Raw genomic sequence first — 20,851 nt, forward strand, 5'->3', positions numbered from 1 at the left:
TTTATTGTGAACAGTGAAACGCTGACGGAAAAAAAACAAAACCAAAAAACTAAATCAGGAGTCAAAAAAAAAGGAAATAAAAAGGAAGCAACTTAGTTAACAGTAACTGTGCACTGGGAATGCCATCAACCACTGATTGTTAACACTGTAGCGAATACGTTTTGTTCGTCCCTTCTTGAAAATTATAAATATTAACTTCGTAATGATTTAGAAAAAAAATCTCTCATCCTGGAAGGAAAAGAAAAAACCCAAAAAAAAAACCAGGAAAACATAAAGTCGGCTGTAGAGTTCGTGGCTTCCTGCTCCGGAACGCGGTCCTTGTGCTGGAATATTCCGGTCCATTTCGTCGGTGCGTAGCGTCGCTGCCTGCGTGGTAAATGCGGTCGAGCGCAAGGCCTGAAGGATCGCCGGGCGGTCCACCGCGCTGCCACACACACAGGGAACCACGGCGGGTTTTTTACCGTACAAGCGCCACCTCAGCTCGCATTTATTCAGTGTAAGATAAATAATCCTCTGCATTTACTACATTTATACCGTGAAAGTCTCTGAGCATGGCTAGCCATAACTTATAGGGCACACGATATAGTGTCTTAAAAAAAAAAAAAAGAACGAAAGAAAGAAAAAGTCATTTACATTTGATTTACAAACGATGAGGTAAGAATGTTTTTTTTTTTTTTTTTCCTTCTTTCTTCGTCTTTTTTTAAAATACGTCTTTACAGCGGTGCCGTTCGCTTTACTCCATTCAGCCAAAAAAACTGAACATGACTCAATAAAAGGGGGGTCAGCAAATCCAGATGAAGAAAATGGGGGAAAAAAGCTCTTCAGGTAACGGATGCTGCACTCAGTGTGTACACACACACACACACACACACACACACACACACACTGACGGTGAGGAACGCTGAGTGTCCGCACGTGTAAAGTTAGTGAGGTCCCGCCCCACGGGGTCCTGACCCGCAGTCCCAGTGTGTCTGAAACGTCCCCCACCCACACAGAGCATCATTGGCCGGACTAAGCCCCGCCTCTCCCCCTCTTAACAAAACCACACAGCTGGGTGGAGTCCAGTCTCGCTCCCCTCCTGTCCGGTGGACCGCGGGGACCCGCACTCGGCGGCTCCGCCGTAACATCCTTCGCGTTGCAGGTGACAAAACGTAAACCATAATCTAAAGATGAACACAAGACGGCGAAAATGACAAAAGGCAGGAGGAGTGACCCTCAGCAGGGGACAGCAAGGAACAGCACCCTGTTCTAGAGTGATGTCACAGCCATGGTGGCTGTTCCTCCTTCCCTCCTGGTGGCGCCGGAGAGCAACATAAAGACAAGAGGCATCTGCTAGCAGGACCAATGGCTGTGCTGTCTGTTTTGTCGTCCGATTGGTTATTCCGCCGCCTCCTCCTCCGCGAGCATGTTGTCCCATGTGTCCCTTTTTTCCCCCCGTTCCGTGTTATATTTCCCTGCGTGAGCGTGGAGAAGACGGGCCTTCAGCCGGGCAGGCAGACCTTCCCCGCGAACAGCAGCCCCACTATCGTGAAGAAGATGGAGAGGACGAAGAGCACGTAGGAGGAGCCGACCACGGTGTTGTTGGGCAGTTTGTAGGGTTGCCCGCCCACCTCGTTAATGTAAAATCCTATCGGAAAAATGAGCGCCGCCATGCAGAACAGGATCACTGCAAACAGAGAACAGGGAAAAAGGGAGTGAGAAAGCACATTAAAAACGGACACAATAAATCAAAGATTTTTGGTCTGAAAGTTGAGTCGCGGCAACTGGACTTTCATTCTTTAATGTAGAGATGTTTCACTCGGCAGCCACAGAACTTCTGATTAAAATCTGATTAAAAAAAAGAAGACTCAACCTTCAGAATAATTCACCTGGATGACTGAGAATCTTCACAGACATCATCAAACATTAGATGCATGAATTTCGAAAACAGTCTCCCCAGCGATGACCAATGATCTCAGTGACTTTCAGTGCCACACGAGGAAGCACCACTAGATGAAGCTCCAGACAGAACCAAGAACAAACTGTTCTAAACCATCTACGTTTATCCAGAGCGTCTTACAGTCAGTAGTTACAGGGAGAGTCCCCCCCCCTGGAGACACTCAGGGTTAAGTGTCCTGCTCAGGAAGTGTCCTGCTCAGGAAGTGGGGTTTGAACCTGGGTCTTCTGGTTCATAGGCGAGTGTCTTACCCGCTAGGCTACAAACCACCTCAACATTTTTGGACTAAAGTCAACAGCAGTCGTCATTGACAGCGATACAGACAGAACGAGGCGTTTGTATTATAGCGGGTGGTAGTAGCCAGTGTTGGGTGTAACGCATTACTTTGTAAATGTGATATATTACATACTTTGTAACGCGTTACTGTAATAATATTACTTTTTTCAGTAGCTAGTAGTGTAAGGCATTACTCGTCTGAAAATTTTAATATTATTACAGTTTTCCCGAGCTAGCTACTTGCGTTACATTTGCCAGGAGCACCTTCATCACACACAAGGCACACAACACAGGGAACAGAAGGGGCGGGGCGGGGGGCGTGAACGGAACAGTGATTGGTCTGGGTTTGGCACGAGGGATCATTTACCATCACCGATTGGTCGACACCCGGCAGCAGCGCGGCACCCGCAAAGACAGATGGGAAAAATGGAAGCGTCAACAACGGCAAGCTGTTTTTCAGAGGAAGGTTCCCAGCAACAGAAAGCTAGTTTCGACGGGAGGAGATTCAGTACGAACTAGAAGAAATGTTACCTCTTCCTACCGTCGAATCGCTGTCTTTGCGAAAGATAATCTGCAAAATACCGACAGCAGGGACCGATTGCACAAGTACAGTTGTTTGTAGTTATTTGTGCTAGACAGTGCCAGTCTGTTGTTGGTGTAATAAAGACCCTAAAGAACACTCCTCCTTTGTATGTTCTCCCTCCATCTGATGCATCTCAGGCAATTATAGATTAATTAAGAAAAAATATATAACTAGTAATATAACTAGTTACTTTCTCCAGGGAGTAATAAAGTAAAGTAAGGCATTACTGTTTTTGAGAGTAATATGTAATATGTAATATATTACTTTTTGGAGTAACTGGCCCCAACACTGGTAGTAGCCTAGCGGGTAAAACACCCGCCTGTGAACCAGAAGACCCGGGTTCGAATCCCACTACCATGGTGTCCCTGAGCAGGACACTTAACCCTGAGTGTCTCCAGGGGGGGGACTGTCCCTGTAACTACTGACTGGATAAGGGCGTCTGGTAAATGCCGTAAATGTAAAATGTTTTACACAAACACTTGTTGTTACAGAATTAAATGTGTTTAAAAAAATGTTGCTGTTGTCTGAATCATTTTTATCAATTTCCACTCGTCCTGGCTCCAGAATAACCGGCGAGGCCATACGGCAGCCAGACAACTGACATGCCACATGGCCACAGTGGCGACCGTGACGCGACCCCGCCGAGCGGACATGGCGGGCGTGGCCAGGTGGGGGAGTACACTGGGGGTCTGTGCGGCCGAGACAAAGCCGCCCTTTCAGGTGCAAAGGGCCCCGGGCCAGTTTCAGCGTGGCGACGCCCACCCTGTGTCTGCCCCCCTGTCCCCCCCGTCCCCCGTGGTGGCAGTCATGTGACGTCTCAGCAGCAACGGCCCTCTCACCAACAAAGCCTCAAAATAATGAAGGTTAAATATCTGCTCTTTTTGAACGTGTTTGTCTTGTCTTGTGTGTCCTGTTTGAAACATCCAACATATCCAGTTACAACTGTCCTACATGATGTTGTCCAGTTATGTCCCATCCGATCTGTTCATTGTACAGAAAAGTCCTACTTTTCTCCTATAGAGAAACCTGTACAGTGTTTAAGTTTTAGTTAGTATAGTATAGTATAGTATAGTATAGTATAGTGTGTATATTTATGATTGTACTATGGGGGGGGTTGTGTGAAACATTATTTGATGGGGGTGGTAGTAGCCTAGTGGGCTACCGCTTACTACCATTGTGTCCCTGAGCAAGACACTTAACCCTGAGTGTCTCCAGGGGGGGACTGTCCCTGTAACTACTTATTGTAAGTCGCTCTGGATAAGGCTGTCTGGTAAATGCCGTAAATGTAAATGTTCTTCTGCATAACAAGAAAAGGAAATAACTCGCTAAAGAAAACCAGTGGTTGGTGTCCCTGTATTGATACAATATCACCACAAAACATTGCAATACACTGCTGTATCAATGCTTTCGAACACCCCTAATCACGGCACAGAACGATCATTAAACTGCACAACTTAATCAGGCCTGGCTTTATGAATTATGTAGCATAATACTAGTCATGCATGCAGTAGGCAAATTAAATTTGCAATTGTTAAACACAAGAATATGGAATCACTGTCATATGTTCTTAAATATATAATCAATAATAGATGGGCTTAGTGCATGCATGACCAGAAAGTTATATTAGCATATTAATAATGCACGTCCTCATATTGCTTCAATGGCAGTTTCTTCATATTTATGTGCCGTTCGGGTCACATCAGGAAACATCTGAAAAAAAAAGAGCCGCTATTTGAAATGTATTTTGGATCAAAAAATAATCCGCAGAACTCGCTGTTCTTTTTAAATGACTCACCGCAGGTTCTATAATTAGCAGCCATCTTACTTAAATGTGCCACCAGCGTGATTTCCTCGATTTGTGTGTATAAATGGACCTCTGAAGAGCAGACTTGCAGTAGAGGCTTCGCCCACACATTTTCATCCTGCTAAAACACGTTTTCCCTCCGTCTCTGTGTGCGAACACAACAGCTCCTGATGCAGCTGCTTCTCCATACATCTCAACTCCAACCAAGCGCACAAAGGTTACAAAATGGACCTTTGATAGACAGGGAACAAAGACAAAATCTTTACCAGCTTTACCGGTTAAAGAGTGCGGCGCCGTAATCAGAAGGTTGCCGGTTCGAATCCCGATCCGCCAAGGTGCCACTGAGCAAAGCACCGTCCCCACACACTGCTCCTCGGGCGCCTGTCATGGTGCCCACTGCTCACCAAGGGTGATGGTTAAATACAGAGGACACATTTCACTGTGTGCACCGTGTGCTGTGCTGCTTTGTATCACATGTGACAATCACTTCACTTTATTCAGTGACGGACCCACAATTTCTGCATGAAGTCTCCCCACGCAGAGTAAACAGGAAGCGCAACGTTGCAGCCTGAGCTCCCTTCTCACTGCTTTTGGGTCCAACGCAAAGTTTTAAATATTATTGCAGCTTAAGTCTGAAGAATTAATTGCGATTAATCAATCAAAAAGAATCATGAAGAGAAACTAAGGCCCCGTCCACATGTCCACAAAAAATGTCCACTAAAAAACCTGTTGTCCACATGGAGGATGCCCTGTTTTAACCCCCTCCACACCTGTAGGTGGCGCCGTAACTCAGAGCTCTCCTTGTTTGGCATCTAGTTCTCCTCCGCGGTGACTTAAACACGCCGTTGTTCTCCATTAGAAACATGCACTGCAGGGAGGATCGTAGCACGACATTTACCAGGCGTCCTTGTCCTGATCGACTTACAGTCAGTAGTGACAGGGACAGTCCCCCCCTGGAGACACTCAGGGTTAAGTGTCTTGCTCAGGGACACGATGGTAGTAAGTGGGGTTTGAACCTGGGTCTTCTGGTTCATAGGCGAGTGTGTTACCCGCTAGGCTACGACCACGTGTTATCCGGCATTGTTGTCTGTATGACATGTTTGGGGTTAAAGGTCATAAAAAAAACACCACTTGGCCATCCACACTAATACAGGTGACGTCGTCTCCGTGTGGACGAGAGGCCAGAGCGGAAAGTGGTGGCTGGCGAGACTCTTACGCGCCCTGGACACTGGGAATCATTTCTTTTCTGTTGCTACGGCAACCTTGCCACAGTGAACGTGACTCAGAGGATGACTCCTCTATTCTTTATTCAACAGCGCTTCATCCCCCCGGCGATACGCGTTCCGCCCAATCGCCCCTCCGTTCACGCCCGTCTAACCGGAGTCTTCCGCCCTTCACGGCGAACGGGACAACGCGTGACACAGGCGCCCATCAGCCATCTGTAGACGCTTCTTTAAAGGCAACAGCTCAAAACATTCCGCCATCTTCTGCGCCCTTTGACTGGACCGGTCGCATTGCACCAGACGGTGAGGGTGGTAGTAGCCTAGTGTCCCTAAGCAAGACACTTAACCTTAAGTTGCTCCAGGGGGGGACTGTCCCTGTAACTACTGATTGTAAGTCGCTCTGGACAAGGGCGTCTGGTAAATGCCGTAAATGTAAATACCGACTGGACGGGCAGGCTCAGGCGGCCTCGCGTTCGAAAAGCGGGGCGGCATATGGCCGCTTCCCTGGTCCACCTGCCGCTCCCTGGCAGCACTTCGCATCACTTCCTGCCTCAGCGAGACAAATACGAGCCGAGCGCATACGCTGGAGCTCCAGGGGTCCGTCTCCATAGCAACCCAGTACGTTTACATCCACGGCATTTACCAGACGCCCTTATCCAGAGCGACTTACAAATCAGTAGTTACAGGGACAGTCCCCCCTGGAGACACTCGGGGTTAAGTGTCTTGCTCAGGGACACGATGGTAGTAAGTGGGGTTTGAACCTGGGTCTTCTGGTTCAGAGGCGAGTGTGTTACCCACTAGGCTACTACCAGCCAGTAGTTACAGGGACAGTCCCCCCCTGGAGACACTCGGGGTTAAGTGTCTTGCTCAGGGACACGATTGTAGTAAGTGGGGTTCGAACCTGGGTCTTCTGGTTCAGAGGCGAGTGTGTTACCCACTAGGCTACTACCAGCCAGTAGTTACAGGGACAGTCCCCCCCTGGAGACACTCGGGGTTAAGTGTCTTGCTCAGGGACACGATTGTAGTAAGTGGGGTTCGAACCTGGGTCTTCTGGTTCAGAGGCGAGTGTGTTACCCACTAGGCTACTACCAGCCAGTAGTTACAGGGACAGTCCCCCCCTGGAGACACTCGGGGTTAAGTGTCCTGCTCAGGGACACGATGGTAGTAAGTGGGGTTTGAACCTGGGTCTTCTGGTTCAGAGGCGAGTGTGTTACACACTAGGCTACTACCAGCCAGTAGTTACAGGGACAGTCCCCCCCTGGAGACACTCGGGGTTAAGTGTCCTGCTCAGGGACACGATGGCAGTAAGTGGGGTTTGAACCTGGGTCTTCTGGTTCAGAGGCGAGTGTGTTAGCCGCTAGGCTACGACGGGTCATCGGCGCGTCCTGAGATGGAAGTTTAAAAAAAGAACCCTTCTGACGGCCGCACTTACTCCCGGTGAAGGCGATCCAGCGCGCGTACTTGGTGGCCTCCCGGCGCCAGTGCGACGCCACCAGCAGGCCGCAGGTGACCGTGAGGGAGATGATGCCCATGATGATGAAGAAGAGCGTGGTGACCCACTCGGGCGGCAGTCGCGGCGGGATGCACGTGCGGTCGCGGCCGTGGATGGTCTGGCACTGCCGGACGAGGCCCACCGTCAGAGCGCCTGGAATAAAGAACGGAGGTTCAGCACCACGACATGGATTCGTATATAGAGGAGGACGATGATAAAAAAAAACTTTTAATTTAATTTTTAACTCTTTTTACCTGCCACATTTACCTCATTATACTTTGTCACTTTATACTTGACTCCACCTATTTGCACACCTTCACCCTACCTGTTACACATATTTTATGTTAAAGACATAATAGTGTAAAATTTGGTTATGTTTGCAATATTTCCATAGTGGTCTTCATTGTATACTTTGTATAATATTTGCAGTACTGTGGTCTGTACAGTCGCTAAAAGCATTTTACTGCATATCATACAGTGTACGACTGTGTACGTGACAAATAAAATTACAATTTGATCATCTCACACACACACACACTCACACACACACACACACACACAGCTGCTTTCCAGTGTGTTTGTGTGGAAAGAGGGCGGAAGAATGAAGGACAGAAGAATCTTGTGATTTGATGTAGCCTCCACACACACACACACACACACACACACACACACACACACACACACTTCCCACAGATGGGATGGGAACATTTCATCTTCCTGCCTGCAGGGTAACAGCAGAGCAGAGAGAGTAATGGTGCGCACACACACACACACACACACACACACACACACACTATTACAATAAGATGTGGATGCTGTGACGACAGACGTTTTCTGAAATATCGCATTCGTGTCCAGGAATCGTCCCGTGTCCCCCGCAGCGCCGGCATTATCATGCGGTGCAACTCTGCAGCAGCGGCAGCGAGAAGCGAGCGCTGTGCTGCAGAGCGAGGTGGAGCCGCGCGGTCTGAGGACGCCCGCCGGAGTGCGGCGGTAAGTGGGCTTTAAAAGTGCTGAAGTGGCACATGTGCATGCACGCACACACACACACACACACACACACACACACACACACACACACACACACGCAGTGTGCATGCTGAGCAATCGGAGACGCTGCCGCTGCAGCCTGGAAACGGCAACTAAAATGTCATCAGGGCAGCAGAGGCCTTCCTACCACACACACACACACACACACACATACACACACACACACACACACACACACACAGAGCTTGGTTCCTGAGCCATGGAGCTGTTGGAACGTCAGACGTAATGTGCAACGCAGCTGAGTGCTGGCTGCTGCTTCTGCACACGTGCTGCTAAACACAGAGTAAATACGTGGGTAAAAAAACGAGTAAATACAGAGTAAATACGGAGTAAAAAACGAGTAAATATGGAGTAAATACGGAGTAAAAACCGAGTAAATACGGAGTAAATACGGAGTAAAAAACGAGTAAATATGGAGTAAATACGGAGTAAAAACCGAGTAAATACGGAGTAAATACGGAGTAAAAACCGAGTAAATACAGAGTAAATACGGAGTAAATACGGAGTAAAAACCGAGTAAATACAGAGTAAATATGGAGTAAATACAGAGTAAAAACAGAGTAAATATGGAGTAAATACAGAGTAAAAAACGAGTAAATACAGAGTAAATATATAGTAAAAACCGAGTAAATACAGAGTAAATATGGAGTAAATACAGAGTAAATATGGAGAAAATACCGAGCAAAATGAATCATCAGGACCAGATCTGCTATTGGCCCAGGCCTGAGCCACCGGAGGGACGTGGGTTCGGTTCACACCGAGCCTGCCGGACCCCGACAACTTCACAAGTTCTCAGGAAAATTCCTACCTTACAAGCGGCTGGCACGGCACGGGGCGCAAACACACACACACACACACACACACACACACACACACACACGCTGAAACCAGTTAAACACAACTGCACATCTGGACAAATAAAGTGAGCGGCTGGGACGCCTGCGGAGCTCCGTCCGTTCGCGGCTGCGTTTGTGCCAGGAGGAGGACGATTACCCCGCATGGGGGTAGGAGGAAGTGTGTAGAAAGTGTTGCATTATGGGCCGTGGCCATTAGTATTGAGGCCTGGAGATTCTCAGCTTGTGTTATTTTTGTTTTTTCCGGCTGACCCTGCTGATGATGGGAAAGGGGGCGGGGCCACGGCTCTCCACCGCCCCCCACCAGAACATTCTAACTGGCCGACGCCCCCCGCCCGAAGCAGACAGGAAATGAAACGAATGCCTCGTCTTCCAGAGCATCACCGCACGCATATTACTGTCAGCAGCATGAAGGTCCCCGGGGTTCACACACACACACACACACACACACACACACACACACAGTCAGGTGGAGAGATGTGACTTCGGGAAGCGACGCGAGCAGCAGCAGCTCCTCATTTCAATATTTCATATTTATTTTATTGGGTTATTTTCCCGCCTCAATCAGATGGAACACATTTACATTTACGGCATTTACCAGACGCCCTTATCCAGAGCGACTTACAATCAGTAGTTACAGGGACAGTCCCCCCCTGGAGACACTCAGGGTTAAGTGTCCTGCTCAGGGACACGATGGTAGTAAGTGGGATTTGAACCCGGGTCTTCTGTTACCCGCCAGGCTACAAACCACCTCAACATTACAAGTTTAGTCCAAAACGAAATGTATTAAAGATAAAGTCAACTGCAGACGTCCCTGACAGCGATACAGACAGAACGAGTGTGTTACCCGCTAGGCTACTAGCAGCCCTGCATGGAACTTCGAGAATAAAATGATGAATCAACTTTCTGTTTGGTGTCGTATTTCCCAGACTGCACTGTTCTTTGAAACAATGGGTCATAACTGATGGAACTGGAATAGAAATATTGGAAGAAATTTACATTTTACATTTACAGCATTTACCAGACGTCCTTATCCAGAGGGACTTACAGTCAGTAGTTACAGGGACAGTCCCCCCCTGGAGACACTCAGGGTTAAGTGTCTTGCTCAGGGACACGATGGTAGTAAGTGGGGTTGGTGTGTAACACAGGCGAGTGTGTTACACACTAGGCTACTACCAGCCTCGAACACTCGAACCTTTCGACACACGTGCTCCGAAAACAAGATCACAACCGATTACCATCGGCCGAGACCCAGGAAAGTTCTCCCAGATCCGGAACGCCGCAGACGGGCCGATATTCAGATTGGGTTTCACGGCCCGAGGCTCCGACTGAATTGGGTTTGGTGAAGAATGTTAACGTGTTCGAACCCGGCGCGCGCCATGTTTAAAAGGGGCCTTTTCAGCACAGAGCCAGAGCGGTGGGAGGGGCTTCCAGTTCTACCAGGGCCAGCGGTTTCTCTCCACAACACAAACGGAGCCGGACCAGCGGTCCTACGTGAGATCTGAAGACGTCCCCGCGTTGCCTCCTGTCCTGCTTCACGTCTCCTGCAACGTCAGCTGCGTGGCGCGTCGGTTGTGCACGTTGAGGCCTGCGTTGCGTGCTGAGGGCTGACGCCATGAGAACATTGTCCCCGCGGGGTGACCGGGGAGCCGAACGATGGCTGCATCCTGTTTTCTACATGACTTCAGTATCTGAAAGAGTCATGTGAAGTAAAGAGCAGGTCGGTAACCGGCCATCATGGTGAGATCTTCCCCACGCGGTGAAGTCTGCGTGGTTTTTCTAGACTCCCGGTGAGACGACAATGTCGTGCTGTACGTCTCCGGACACTCGGAGACCGATAAGATCAGGTTCCTCCGTCCGTCCCTGCTTCGTACGTGCGCTTCGGAGGGGAGGACCAAACTTAATCGCTGCACGATTATGATCATCGCGATTATCAGGCCACCACTGTCACTACCGGCACAACTTTTCTGCGCTGCATTGATTGCAGTGCCGAGTGGAGCCGCTGCATTTGAATTACGTCGTGGCAGGAATCCTTCCTTTCTGGTCTGTAGTGAACACGTCAAGTTCATTTTCTTCAGCAGTAAGAAAGAGCAGAAAATTAACCGTCATCTGCAGGGTGAACGTGACGTGACCGTCCACGTGAGACACTGCAGCACAGCACACAATGAAATGTGTCCTCTGCATTTAACCATCACCCTGAGTGAGCAGTGGGCGGCCATGACAGGCGCCCGGGGAGCAGTGTGTGGGGACGGTGACTTTGCTCGGTGGCACCTCGGCGGATCGGGATTCGAACCGGCAACCTTCTGATTACGGGCCGCTTCCTTAACCGCTAGGCCCCCACTGTCACCATCATCGCTACTGCTGATGGCATTTCAGCAAAATGTGGTCTCTGGTTTGGTGGCATTTCACAAAATACCCTGATCTGTACACCGGCCTTTAATGAACAATCATATCGATGCGATATTCGAAATTACAGAATCAGATTTACATGACGCTTCAAAGAAATCCATCTGAATAAGATGATTCCACGAGCCACCGTGTCTCTTCTTCTCTTCTCATGGTCACGTTTCTCGGCTAATTAGATCAAACGAGGGCATTTGACGCCGTTCGGTGAAACGGCGTTACGAGCGCGGGTGTACAGATCCTCGTTCTAGCCAACTTCATCCTGAATCTCCTCCCGGCGTCCTGGTACCACCAGAGATCAGCAGAAGGTGCAGATCCGGCCTCCATGATAATAAGAACGGTCTTTCGGTCCACTTTAACCGCGTATCGGCCCGTAAACGGTACAGTATCTGGCGCGTGTTTAAAATCCCTGATCTTCGGCACAAAGAATCATCAGTACAGGTCCAGAAGCGAGGGAAGTACAGCACGAGGCGAGATGAGAGATGGGAAGGCGGGACGGAAGAAGCACATAATGCAGCACGGAAAAGAGGAATAAACCAAAAATGGCGGCTTGGTTCCTGGTCCATTCAGCCGCTTTTCCCTCCGCGACCCCGACAGGTCACAGTGCAGAGGTGAGAGGAACAAAGGAAAAATCCCACGCTGTCCCACCCGTCCTGACCCACTTACTGAGCAGTCAGGAGCCGAGAACAAAGCCGCACCCGGCGCTGACCCCGTAACCTCTCATGGCGTACAGTCGTATTAACCAGGGATTTACTCCCCGTTATTCTACGTTCATTCTGACCAACCACAAACGCCGTTATTACCAAATCCATTACCGTTCAACGGCGGGTCAAACAGAAACGTGCTCTCTCTGCCCAGGAGTAGGAATATTATTGCGGGGCCCCGGGGACCTTCAGGGATTCTTTTTTTGCGGGGTCCCCTGAGGACATTCATGGATTTTTTTTTTTTTGCGGGGTCCCGGGGACATTCATGGATTTTTTTTGCAGGGTCCCCCATGAGCCTTCAGGTATTTTTTTGCGGGGTCCCGGGGAAATTCGTGGATTTTTTTGTGCAGGGTCCCGGGGACATTCATGGATTGATTTTTTGCGGGGACTTCAGGTATTTTTTGCGGGGTCCCATGAGGACCTTCAGGCGGGACATTCATGGATTGATTTTTTGCGGGGTCCCCCCGGGGGACTTCAGGTATTTTTTGCGGGGTCCCACGAGGACCTTCAGGCGTTTTTTGCGGACTCCCGGGGACATTCATGGATTTTTTTTTTTGCGGGGTCCCCGGGACATTCATGGATTTTTTTTTGCGGGGTCCCGGCGGGGTCCCCCCGGGGGACCTTCAGGTGTTTTTGCGGGGTCCCGGCACCTACCTGCCGACTCGCCAGTGTTGATCCAGTCCGGGTTGGCGATGCTGGCGATGGCGAAGATGTCCGCGGCCAGGAACAGACACCCGGAGATGATGGTGAGTTTATCCATCTCCGGACTCGGGGCCGCGGCCCGCTGCTGCTGCTGCTTCTTCTTCTTCTTCTTCTTCTAGCAGATTCCGGTTTTATAATCCGACGCGGGTCCGGATGTTGATCAGCCCGCCATGACTCCCGGCCCCGGTGGTCTCTGGTCCATTCGGGGGGAGGGGACGCGGCTTTACATCTCCGGACGGGCGGCGCAGTGCTGGACCGGAACCCCGCTGCTCTGTGGAGGGACGACGAGGGGACGCGAGGCCGCTCAGCGCTGGCGGCGGCCCCGGGCTCCTCTCTCCGCGACGGAGGCCCGACCCGCACCCGACGCCCAAAGACCCATCAGCGTCAGCGGCGAGCGGCTCCGGAGGCTTCCGAGGGTCGAGAAGCGGGCCGCGGCGCGACGCGAGAAACCTCGTCCCGGTGCCCCGGCTCGATCATGCCCCTTCCGCTCCACAGAAAGCCGAAATCCGGACACCCCGACTCCGGGTCCCCGACCGAACCGACTGGCGCGCAGCAGAAGCGGGCAGCGGCAGCAGCGGCGAGCGGCGCTCAGACACAACAGCCTCCCAACATCCCGTTCGGGGGGACTCGATCTCGCGAGATCTGCCCCCCGGGATCTTGTATCTGTTACGTCAGCCGCGCCACGAGGCGACTGTTCTCGTTTTGCCGCGGAGGTCAAAAGCCCGGAGGAACCTGCCGAGTTCGACCAGAGCGGAGAAGTCCGGGGTTCGGGGCGCTGCGGGACCTTCTGAAACAGAGGCCGTACTGTGCTGGTGGGGGATGGGCGGGGTCCCACACGGACCTTCATGGCCCATTCTGAAGAAACCAGCAGGGTCCTCACAGCATAGGGCGGCCCAAGCAACCTGCATTTTTATCAAACGGGACAGTCCCCCCTGGAGACACTCAGGGTGAAGTGTCTTGTTCAGGGACACAATGGTAGTAAGCGGGGTTCAAACCTGCAACCTTCTGATTACAGGCCGCCACCACCACTACTACATTTACAGTATTTACCAGAAGCCCTTATCATTAACATTTACGGCATTTGGCAGACGCCCGTATCTAGAGCGACTTACAATGTGCTTTCAAGTTACCATCGATGAAGAGATCAATTCCGGTTCACTAGGACCCCAACTATGAATACATCTATTTTATTCACTCTGTTGTAGATTCTGTACACAAAGTTCGACAACAAGAAAATTACAATTTAATCTAAATATTCTTTAAAGAGGAAGGTCTTGAGCTGCTGTGTGAAGGTGCTCAGTGACTGAGCTGTTCTGACCTCGAGGGGAACCAGCAATTTATCAGTAGTTACAGGGACAGTCCCCCGATGGAGACACTCAGGCTTAAATGTCCTGCTCAGGGACACAATGGTAGTAAGAGAGGGCTGGTAGTAGCCTAGTGGGCAACACACTCACCTGTGAACCAGAAAACACAGGTTCAAGTCCCACTTACTACCATCGTGTCCCTGAGCAGGACACTTAACCCTGAGTAGCAGTTGCAGAAAGCATTTCACTGCACATCATACCGTGTATGACTGTGTATGTGACAAATAAAATTTGAATTGAGTGTCTCCAGGGGGGGACTGTCCCTGTAACTACTGATTGTAAGTCGCTCTGGCTAAGGGCGTCTGGTAAATGCAATTTACCTGATTGTCTTCTGGGTCTTCTGGTTCATAGGCGAGTGTGTTACCCACTAGGCTACTACCACTACTGATGGTAGGGTGGTTGGCGGGGACCCCTGGAGTGTGTTGTTCAGGGACACGATGGTAGTAAGTGGGGTTTGAACCTGGGTCTTCTGGTTTGTGGGTGAACATTTTACCCAAACTGACCCACTCTTCAGTAGAGTGTTGTACTGAAGTCCTGTACCTGCTGAGAGCTGAGCAACAGTCATACTGAAGAACCAAAACGAGACATTTTAATAATATTCATTTTTATTGAAGACAGCAGCGGACCGTTCTGGAATGTTCCGTGCCGGTAACAGTTGGGCTCTGGAGACCCTGACCTCTGCTGAAACTCGGCCTCATCGAAACCGCGAGATGTACCAGAACCCAGCAGTAGAGTAGAACGGGTCAAAACGAGAAAAGGAGCCTGATGTTGAACGTAGTGGAGCGGTCAGCTCGGAACGTTTAATAAAATATGAAGTGGGACGATATAGAACTCGCTCACGCCGTCCCGTCGGCGCGTTGACTCTTCGCCGCCTTCTCTCGCGCCCTCCGCTTCTGCCGGTAAAGTTCTCGGAAGTGCAGCCGTTTGGGGTTCAGGCCGTAGGCCCTCAGTCTCTGGCGGCTGAACTCGCGGCCGCCCATCTTCACCTTCAGGGACCCCGCGAGCAGCCGGCCGCCGGGGGGGCGCGGCCTCTTCTTCGGCCATTTTGGTTTAGCGGCCCTCATTTTGGACGCCTCCGTACTGCCGCCGTCAGCTGCTTCCTGCGTCTCGGGTCGCAGGACCGCGTCCTCGCCGTCCTCCGCAGTGGTCCCCGCCGCCGGTTCCTGCTGAGTCTTCAGACGGACCCGCCTCTTCGTCCCCTCAGGCTGCTCTCTGGACAGATTAAAATAATTAATACATCTTATTTTAAAAAAAGTTGAAATGTCCTGCGCGGGACGTACTCTGTGTAAAGGGACGCGAACACTTGTCTCTTCTTCTGCACGTCCTGCGCCTTGATCTCGTAGTTCTTCACGTCGCACTGCTCCTCCCGCTCCAACCTGCCGCAGATGGAGAGATCCAGATCCCGCGTGACCCTTCCGTCCCGCCGTCCCCGCGGGACATCAGCGGCACGTACCTGTACATGCAGGTCTTCTTCAGCGAGCACCAGCGGTTCAGCTCCTTCTCGTCAGCGTTCAGGATCTGTGCAGGAGACGAGGAGGTCAGACGCGCCCCGACTGGCGGGTGGGGTTTGCGTGGAACGTTTGGGATACGGTCCCGCTCAGAGAGAAGATTACAGAAGTCACACCCTGATCAGAGCCGACGCCCCCCGGGGAGGGCGGGGCACTACCAGGTCAGATGCAATCACAGCTCATCACCGCAGTTCCCTTCCCAAACCACTAGAGACCATCATTTACATACCGAGGGCGCAGAACCACGTACCCATAATGCATTTCAACAGATACTACATACAATGCCGGGGCAGAAAGTGTGATGAGAACCCCCTTCACGGCTCTCACCTCGTCTGTGGTCAGGCCGAAGTCGTTGGCCACCACCTGCCTGTAGCGGAACCGGCAGGGGAGGTCGTCTATGACGTCCTCGTAGTCCAACCGGTAGTACTCGTCCAGGTACTGTTCAAACGTCTTCTCCTCTGAAAAACACGGATTACAGGGGTCTTTCCAGGTCAGGGGACCATCTGGTATCAAACCCGGGTTGACGTCACCAGGCAGACTTACGAGGGTCAAACACCGGTTTGCTTTGGCCAATGACCTCGGCAAAGTGGGACTTCTTCTTCTTCTTCCCAGTCTGCGGCATGTCCTCTTTGGACAGTTTCTTCTTCTTCCTCCTCTCCTCCTTCCTCTTTTTCTTGGACGCAGGTTGCTGGTCAGGGTCGTAGTCCACGTCCATCTGCACGAACGCCGAAACATGAGCACAACAACTCCACCTGTAGACGGAAGTTATCTGAGAAAGCACCGGAACGGGGCTACCGCATACCACAAAACCAGGATCTTCACAGCCCAGCTCGTAGCCGCCATCTTCTTCATACTCCTGTCCCTCCTCACCCTCTCCAGTCCACGAGTCCCAGTTCCAGCGTTCTTCCACACAGAAAGGAGAACTGATTCAGGAGCACGGCACATCATCCATCGCAACTGGTCATCTCCAGCGAGGCTCACCTTCATCCAGCTCATCGTCCTCAAACTGTGGCTTCTCATCTTCTGCTCCCCCGTAATATTCATCGCCGAAGAACTTCTACAGATTCAGGAAGAGCGATTACCGCGCGGTTCGCCCCACTCGAACCGGGGTGTCCCACGAGAGGGGAGCAGCTGGTCACCTGCATGAGCTGGTCGTGCTGCTGAGGGTCGAAGTCGCCCTCCAGGTCGGTGTGGCTGAAGGCCAGCTGCTCGTTGCCGGTCAGCTCCTGCAGCCGCCGCAGCTTCTCCACGATCTCGCTCCGCTTCAGGTTCTTCAGCTGCTTCAGCTGCTCCTGCTTCTGCTCCTTCTCCTGCGGGGGCAGGACCAGACCACAGCTGAAGACACCGGGGACCCTTGTTTTTATTAGGAGGGGCCGACCAGGGGCCAAGAAAAGCAGGTTTGGCCCCAGTTCAGAGCAGAGGGCTTCAAGAACGTTCCACCAGAGGAGCAGAGGGAGGAGCCAGGAAGCAGTAGAAACAAAAAAAATAAATAAAAAAACTTGCCTTCTTCTTCCGTTCTTTTACTTCGTCCCTCTTGCGCTTCCGCCGCTCGTCTTTGCTGCGGACGGAGGTGGCGATGTTGCGGGGGTACGTCTTCACCTGGAGACGTGGATGCACGAGTTAAAAACAGACGTTAAAAGGACTCCGCAGACACAGGAAGTGGTCGAAACGGGACGCTACCCGCTGAGATCCAGGCTCTTCGAAGCGGAAGTTGTACTGCCGCTCAAAGTCCTCCTGCTTCTGTAGAAAAGACTCGCCCTCCTCATCAGAGTCGTCCACCTCCTCCACCACCTCATCATAAGTGGGAATCCTGTGAGGACGAGGACATCTGCCACCTTTTATTACAATTTAAAAGGTCATCTTCCTTCATAGAACCAATACTTGGTTTGGGCCAAAGTTTACATTTTTTAAGTAATGGTCACGTGACAATTTTAGAATAAATACATTTGCTACCTAGAGGGTAACACACTCGCCTATGAATCAGAAGACCCAGGTTCAAACCCCACTTACTACCATCGTGTTCCTGAGCAGGACACTTAACCCTGAGTGTCTCCAGGGGGGGGGACTGTCCCTGTATCTACGGACTAAGTCAGATAAGGGCGTCTGGTAAATGCTGTAAATGTAAATGTGTGCCACACACCTTTCCTCCTCATCCTCCTCCAGATAGCCCTTGTTCAGAATGTAATTCCGGAGGAAGCGCTCCTTCTCATCTAGCTGTGGGTCGCTCCAGTACTCCTTCAAGTACTTCTGTCTCAGTGCAAAGGTCACAGGTCAGACAGACGGACGGACTCCCTTGGACACTTCCCATGAGCACGCACACACTCACCATGTCTTGCACGTCATCCTTCGCATCCAGCTCAGCCTGGCCCTTCAGCCACTCCACGTAATCCGCCTCCTCCTCATCCTGAGAAAAGTAGGGAGGGAATAATTGAAAGTTGAGTGGTGGCAACTGGACTTTCTTTAACGTAGAGACGTTTCATTCTGTATCCACACAACTTTGTCAATCTGAGGGAAGTTGGCTTGTGGCCACAAATTTATCCTCCAGGTTGGCTTCACCTCAATCCCGCCTTGAATAGGATCGTTACGTGAAACAAAAGGCAGGGGGAGGGGGTGGTTAGATATGACGGCCACGCCCTGGCAGCTCGTCCTGCCCCCATTAAGAAGGTCGTTAAATGTGGCAAACCTGGTGGACGTGTGAATTGGACCTGATTTTTCTGGGGATGGATGGAAGGGCAGCATTATATGTTGAAGATAAGACATGCCTGAGGCCTCCGCCTCTGTTGAGTGAGGTTAAATGAACAAAAAGATCAGTAAAACGTGACTGAGGGAGCATGCCCTTTGCAATCTTCACCTTCTCCTTCTGAGTCTTGACCCGCCTCCTTAGCAGCGGAGCTTCTCCATCACTGGACTCACAGTCCTGCACAAACTTGTGGAAACTGAAAGAGAAGGCAGAGTGGAGGTCAGAGCTGATCTAATACTCAAAAGACTTTCAAAAGAACACTACAAATGGGCATATAGAGCAACTATAATGAAAATATTGCCTGTCTTATCAGTAGTTACAGGGACAGTCCCCCCTGGAGACACTCAGGGTTAAGTGTCTTTCTCAGGGACACGATGGTAGTGAGTGGGATTTGAACCTGGGTCTTCGGGTTCATAGGAGAGTGTGTTACCCACTAGGCTACTACATCCCATATGGTAATCATAGGTCTATATGACACAGGCCTGCATGTGATTTGTTTCATGTCCCACCTCTCCTTCAGCTCCTTCTGCTCCTGGATGTAGCTCGGAGAGGCCGTTCTCTGTTAGAGGAGAAGTGAACACTGCTCAGATATCACAACTACAAGAGACATTGACCATGAGATCCAAATCTGGTCCATAATCCACACAATTACCTCATCCATTCGCCGGCCAGCCTCCTCCTCCTCATCAGTGTCATCTTCGTATTTACTACAAAACAAAGCGGGCGAATGCAGCGGCTGTACAGGAAGCGGCCGAAAACATGCGAGCGGCTGTGGGCTACGTACCCGCCTCTCTCCAAGATGACCTGCCGCTCGTAGTCTTTAAGGAACATGGGTTTCGGGGTTTTCTTCGAGGTGGAAGGCCGCTCATCGCTGCTCGGGTCAGACGCTGTTGACAAAAAGCAAACAAATACAAAAAATTATTACTCTACACTGGAAGAATTACCACACGACCCATGTTACTTCCACATACCATCGTCCTTATAAAATTTGGCATCCGTCTGGTAGATCTTTGGGTCTTTCTTCTTCAACAACGAAAGGGTGCGATAGAAATCCCTTTCCAGTTTAGGGTCAAGCTCCTAGCATTAGGGGGGGGAAACAGATTGAGCATTTAAAAAATAATAAATAAATATTTTAAAAAAGGACTCTAGAGCTACTAACCACTTCACTGTCGTCCTCTGAATCAGAATCTGAAGACTCGGAGCCACTCTCCTCCTCTTGATCACCAAAACGATCCTTCACTGCAATAAAACTGCGTTCGTTTATTTAACAAATACTTTAACTGTTCGATTCGAACTAGAGCCAACCACCATGTTCCCCAGAAACGTGGACAACGAAATAAAAACAGTTAGCCTTTAGCTACGTAGCATCAGTAAACCTTCACTCACGTTTTTGCAGCTCTTCCTTCTGCCGGTACTTCTCATACTTTTCCGCGAACTTCTGGTTAATTTTCAATTCCGACTTTCCCGTCATGTTCGCAACGAAGCGACTATTAAATCCTTCGCAAAATAATGTCTGATCAGGAGAATTACCTCCACATGTTGCTGGGAGGAGCACGTGGTCAGAGCTGGGGTTCAAAGGTCAAGCGGTGGTAGCGTTGTGACGTCACGGCACCTAGCACAATGCTAGCGCGTCTGGAGCCGTTCTAAAATCTCCTGCGGTACTTGGTATTCGGCTTATATTAAGCGGCTAAAACGGCACATAAAACGAAGCGATGTGCGAACAATACACGTTTGCAAATAAAAATGTTCTCGGTGTTCGAAATATGTGCGGTCGTCGGGCTGTAAATGGCGGACAGAGCAGAAACAGAGCCGCAAAGCAAATTATTAAAACATCAGAATATCGATAAAGGTGCCGTTTTTCTCCGGATTTGTCTTTTTTTTTAACGTCTTGACTCGACGTAAATTTACATTTACATTTTTTCCGCGTGTGAGTGTTTTGCTGTTGACTTCTGAAACTACCGCAAGGGGGCGCAACCGTATCGAGCTCATTTAACAAGAAGTCGGATCGATTACTGCGATTAGAGGGTTATTTCACCGTAATTCTTCATGTTAATTTAGCTTACATCTGATGAACGATTAGCTGTCTGTTAGTTGAATATTGTCGATCGATACGTAATGTTTAATTGTGCCTGCTGTGATTAGGTGTAGATGTGATCAGGATAATCATAACGTTTTTATTGACCTCTGATGCCCTCTTCTGCCGGGAGTCTAC

At 50.4% G+C, this 20,851-nt stretch overlaps 2 protein-coding genes and 1 non-coding gene across 6 annotated transcripts; all 3 read right to left on the reverse strand.

Moving 5' to 3' along the window:
* Positions 1-676: 676 nt before the first annotated feature.
* On the reverse strand, positions 677-13,636 carry mosmoa (modulator of smoothened a). Its single transcript, XM_028986642.1, has 3 exons — positions 12,980-13,636; positions 7,255-7,467; positions 677-1,666 (listed from the first exon to the last, which is right to left on the reverse strand). The coding sequence occupies exons 1-3, from the start codon at positions 13,083-13,085 to the stop codon at positions 1,482-1,484; spliced, it is 504 nt and encodes a 167-aa protein (XP_028842475.1). The 5' UTR covers positions 13,086-13,636; the 3' UTR covers positions 677-1,481.
* Positions 13,637-14,978: 1,342 nt separating this feature from the next.
* kri1 (KRI1 homolog) lies at positions 14,979-20,203 on the reverse strand. 4 transcript variants are annotated; one of them, XM_028986474.1, is made up of 19 exons: positions 20,026-20,203; positions 19,799-19,878; positions 19,611-19,716; positions 19,424-19,526; positions 19,292-19,346; positions 19,149-19,198; positions 18,751-18,835; positions 18,226-18,303; positions 18,040-18,146; positions 17,580-17,709; positions 17,403-17,498; positions 17,039-17,209; positions 16,881-16,956; positions 16,702-16,802; positions 16,443-16,614; positions 16,227-16,357; positions 15,845-15,909; positions 15,672-15,767; positions 14,979-15,603 (listed from the first exon to the last, which is right to left on the reverse strand). In XM_028986474.1, the coding sequence occupies exons 1-19, from the start codon at positions 20,108-20,110 to the stop codon at positions 15,228-15,230; spliced, it is 2,163 nt and encodes a 720-aa protein (XP_028842307.1). In that variant the 5' UTR covers positions 20,111-20,203; the 3' UTR covers positions 14,979-15,227. The 4 variants fall into 4 exon arrangements, with proteins under 4 accessions (XP_028842307.1, XP_028842306.1, XP_028842305.1 ...); XM_028986473.1 differs by having other exon boundaries at positions 16,702-16,805; XM_028986472.1 differs by having other exon boundaries at positions 16,443-16,802.
* LOC114795032 (Z30 small nucleolar RNA) lies at positions 15,985-16,090 on the reverse strand. The gene has a single exon (XR_003750437.1). It is a non-coding gene; the product is annotated as a Z30 small nucleolar RNA (small nucleolar RNA).
* Positions 20,204-20,851: the final 648 nt, after the last annotated feature.

This window comes from Denticeps clupeoides, chromosome 7, assembly GCF_900700375.1.
Source record: "Denticeps clupeoides chromosome 7, fDenClu1.1, whole genome shotgun sequence".
NCBI lineage: Eukaryota > Metazoa > Chordata > Actinopteri > Clupeiformes > Denticipitidae > Denticeps > Denticeps clupeoides.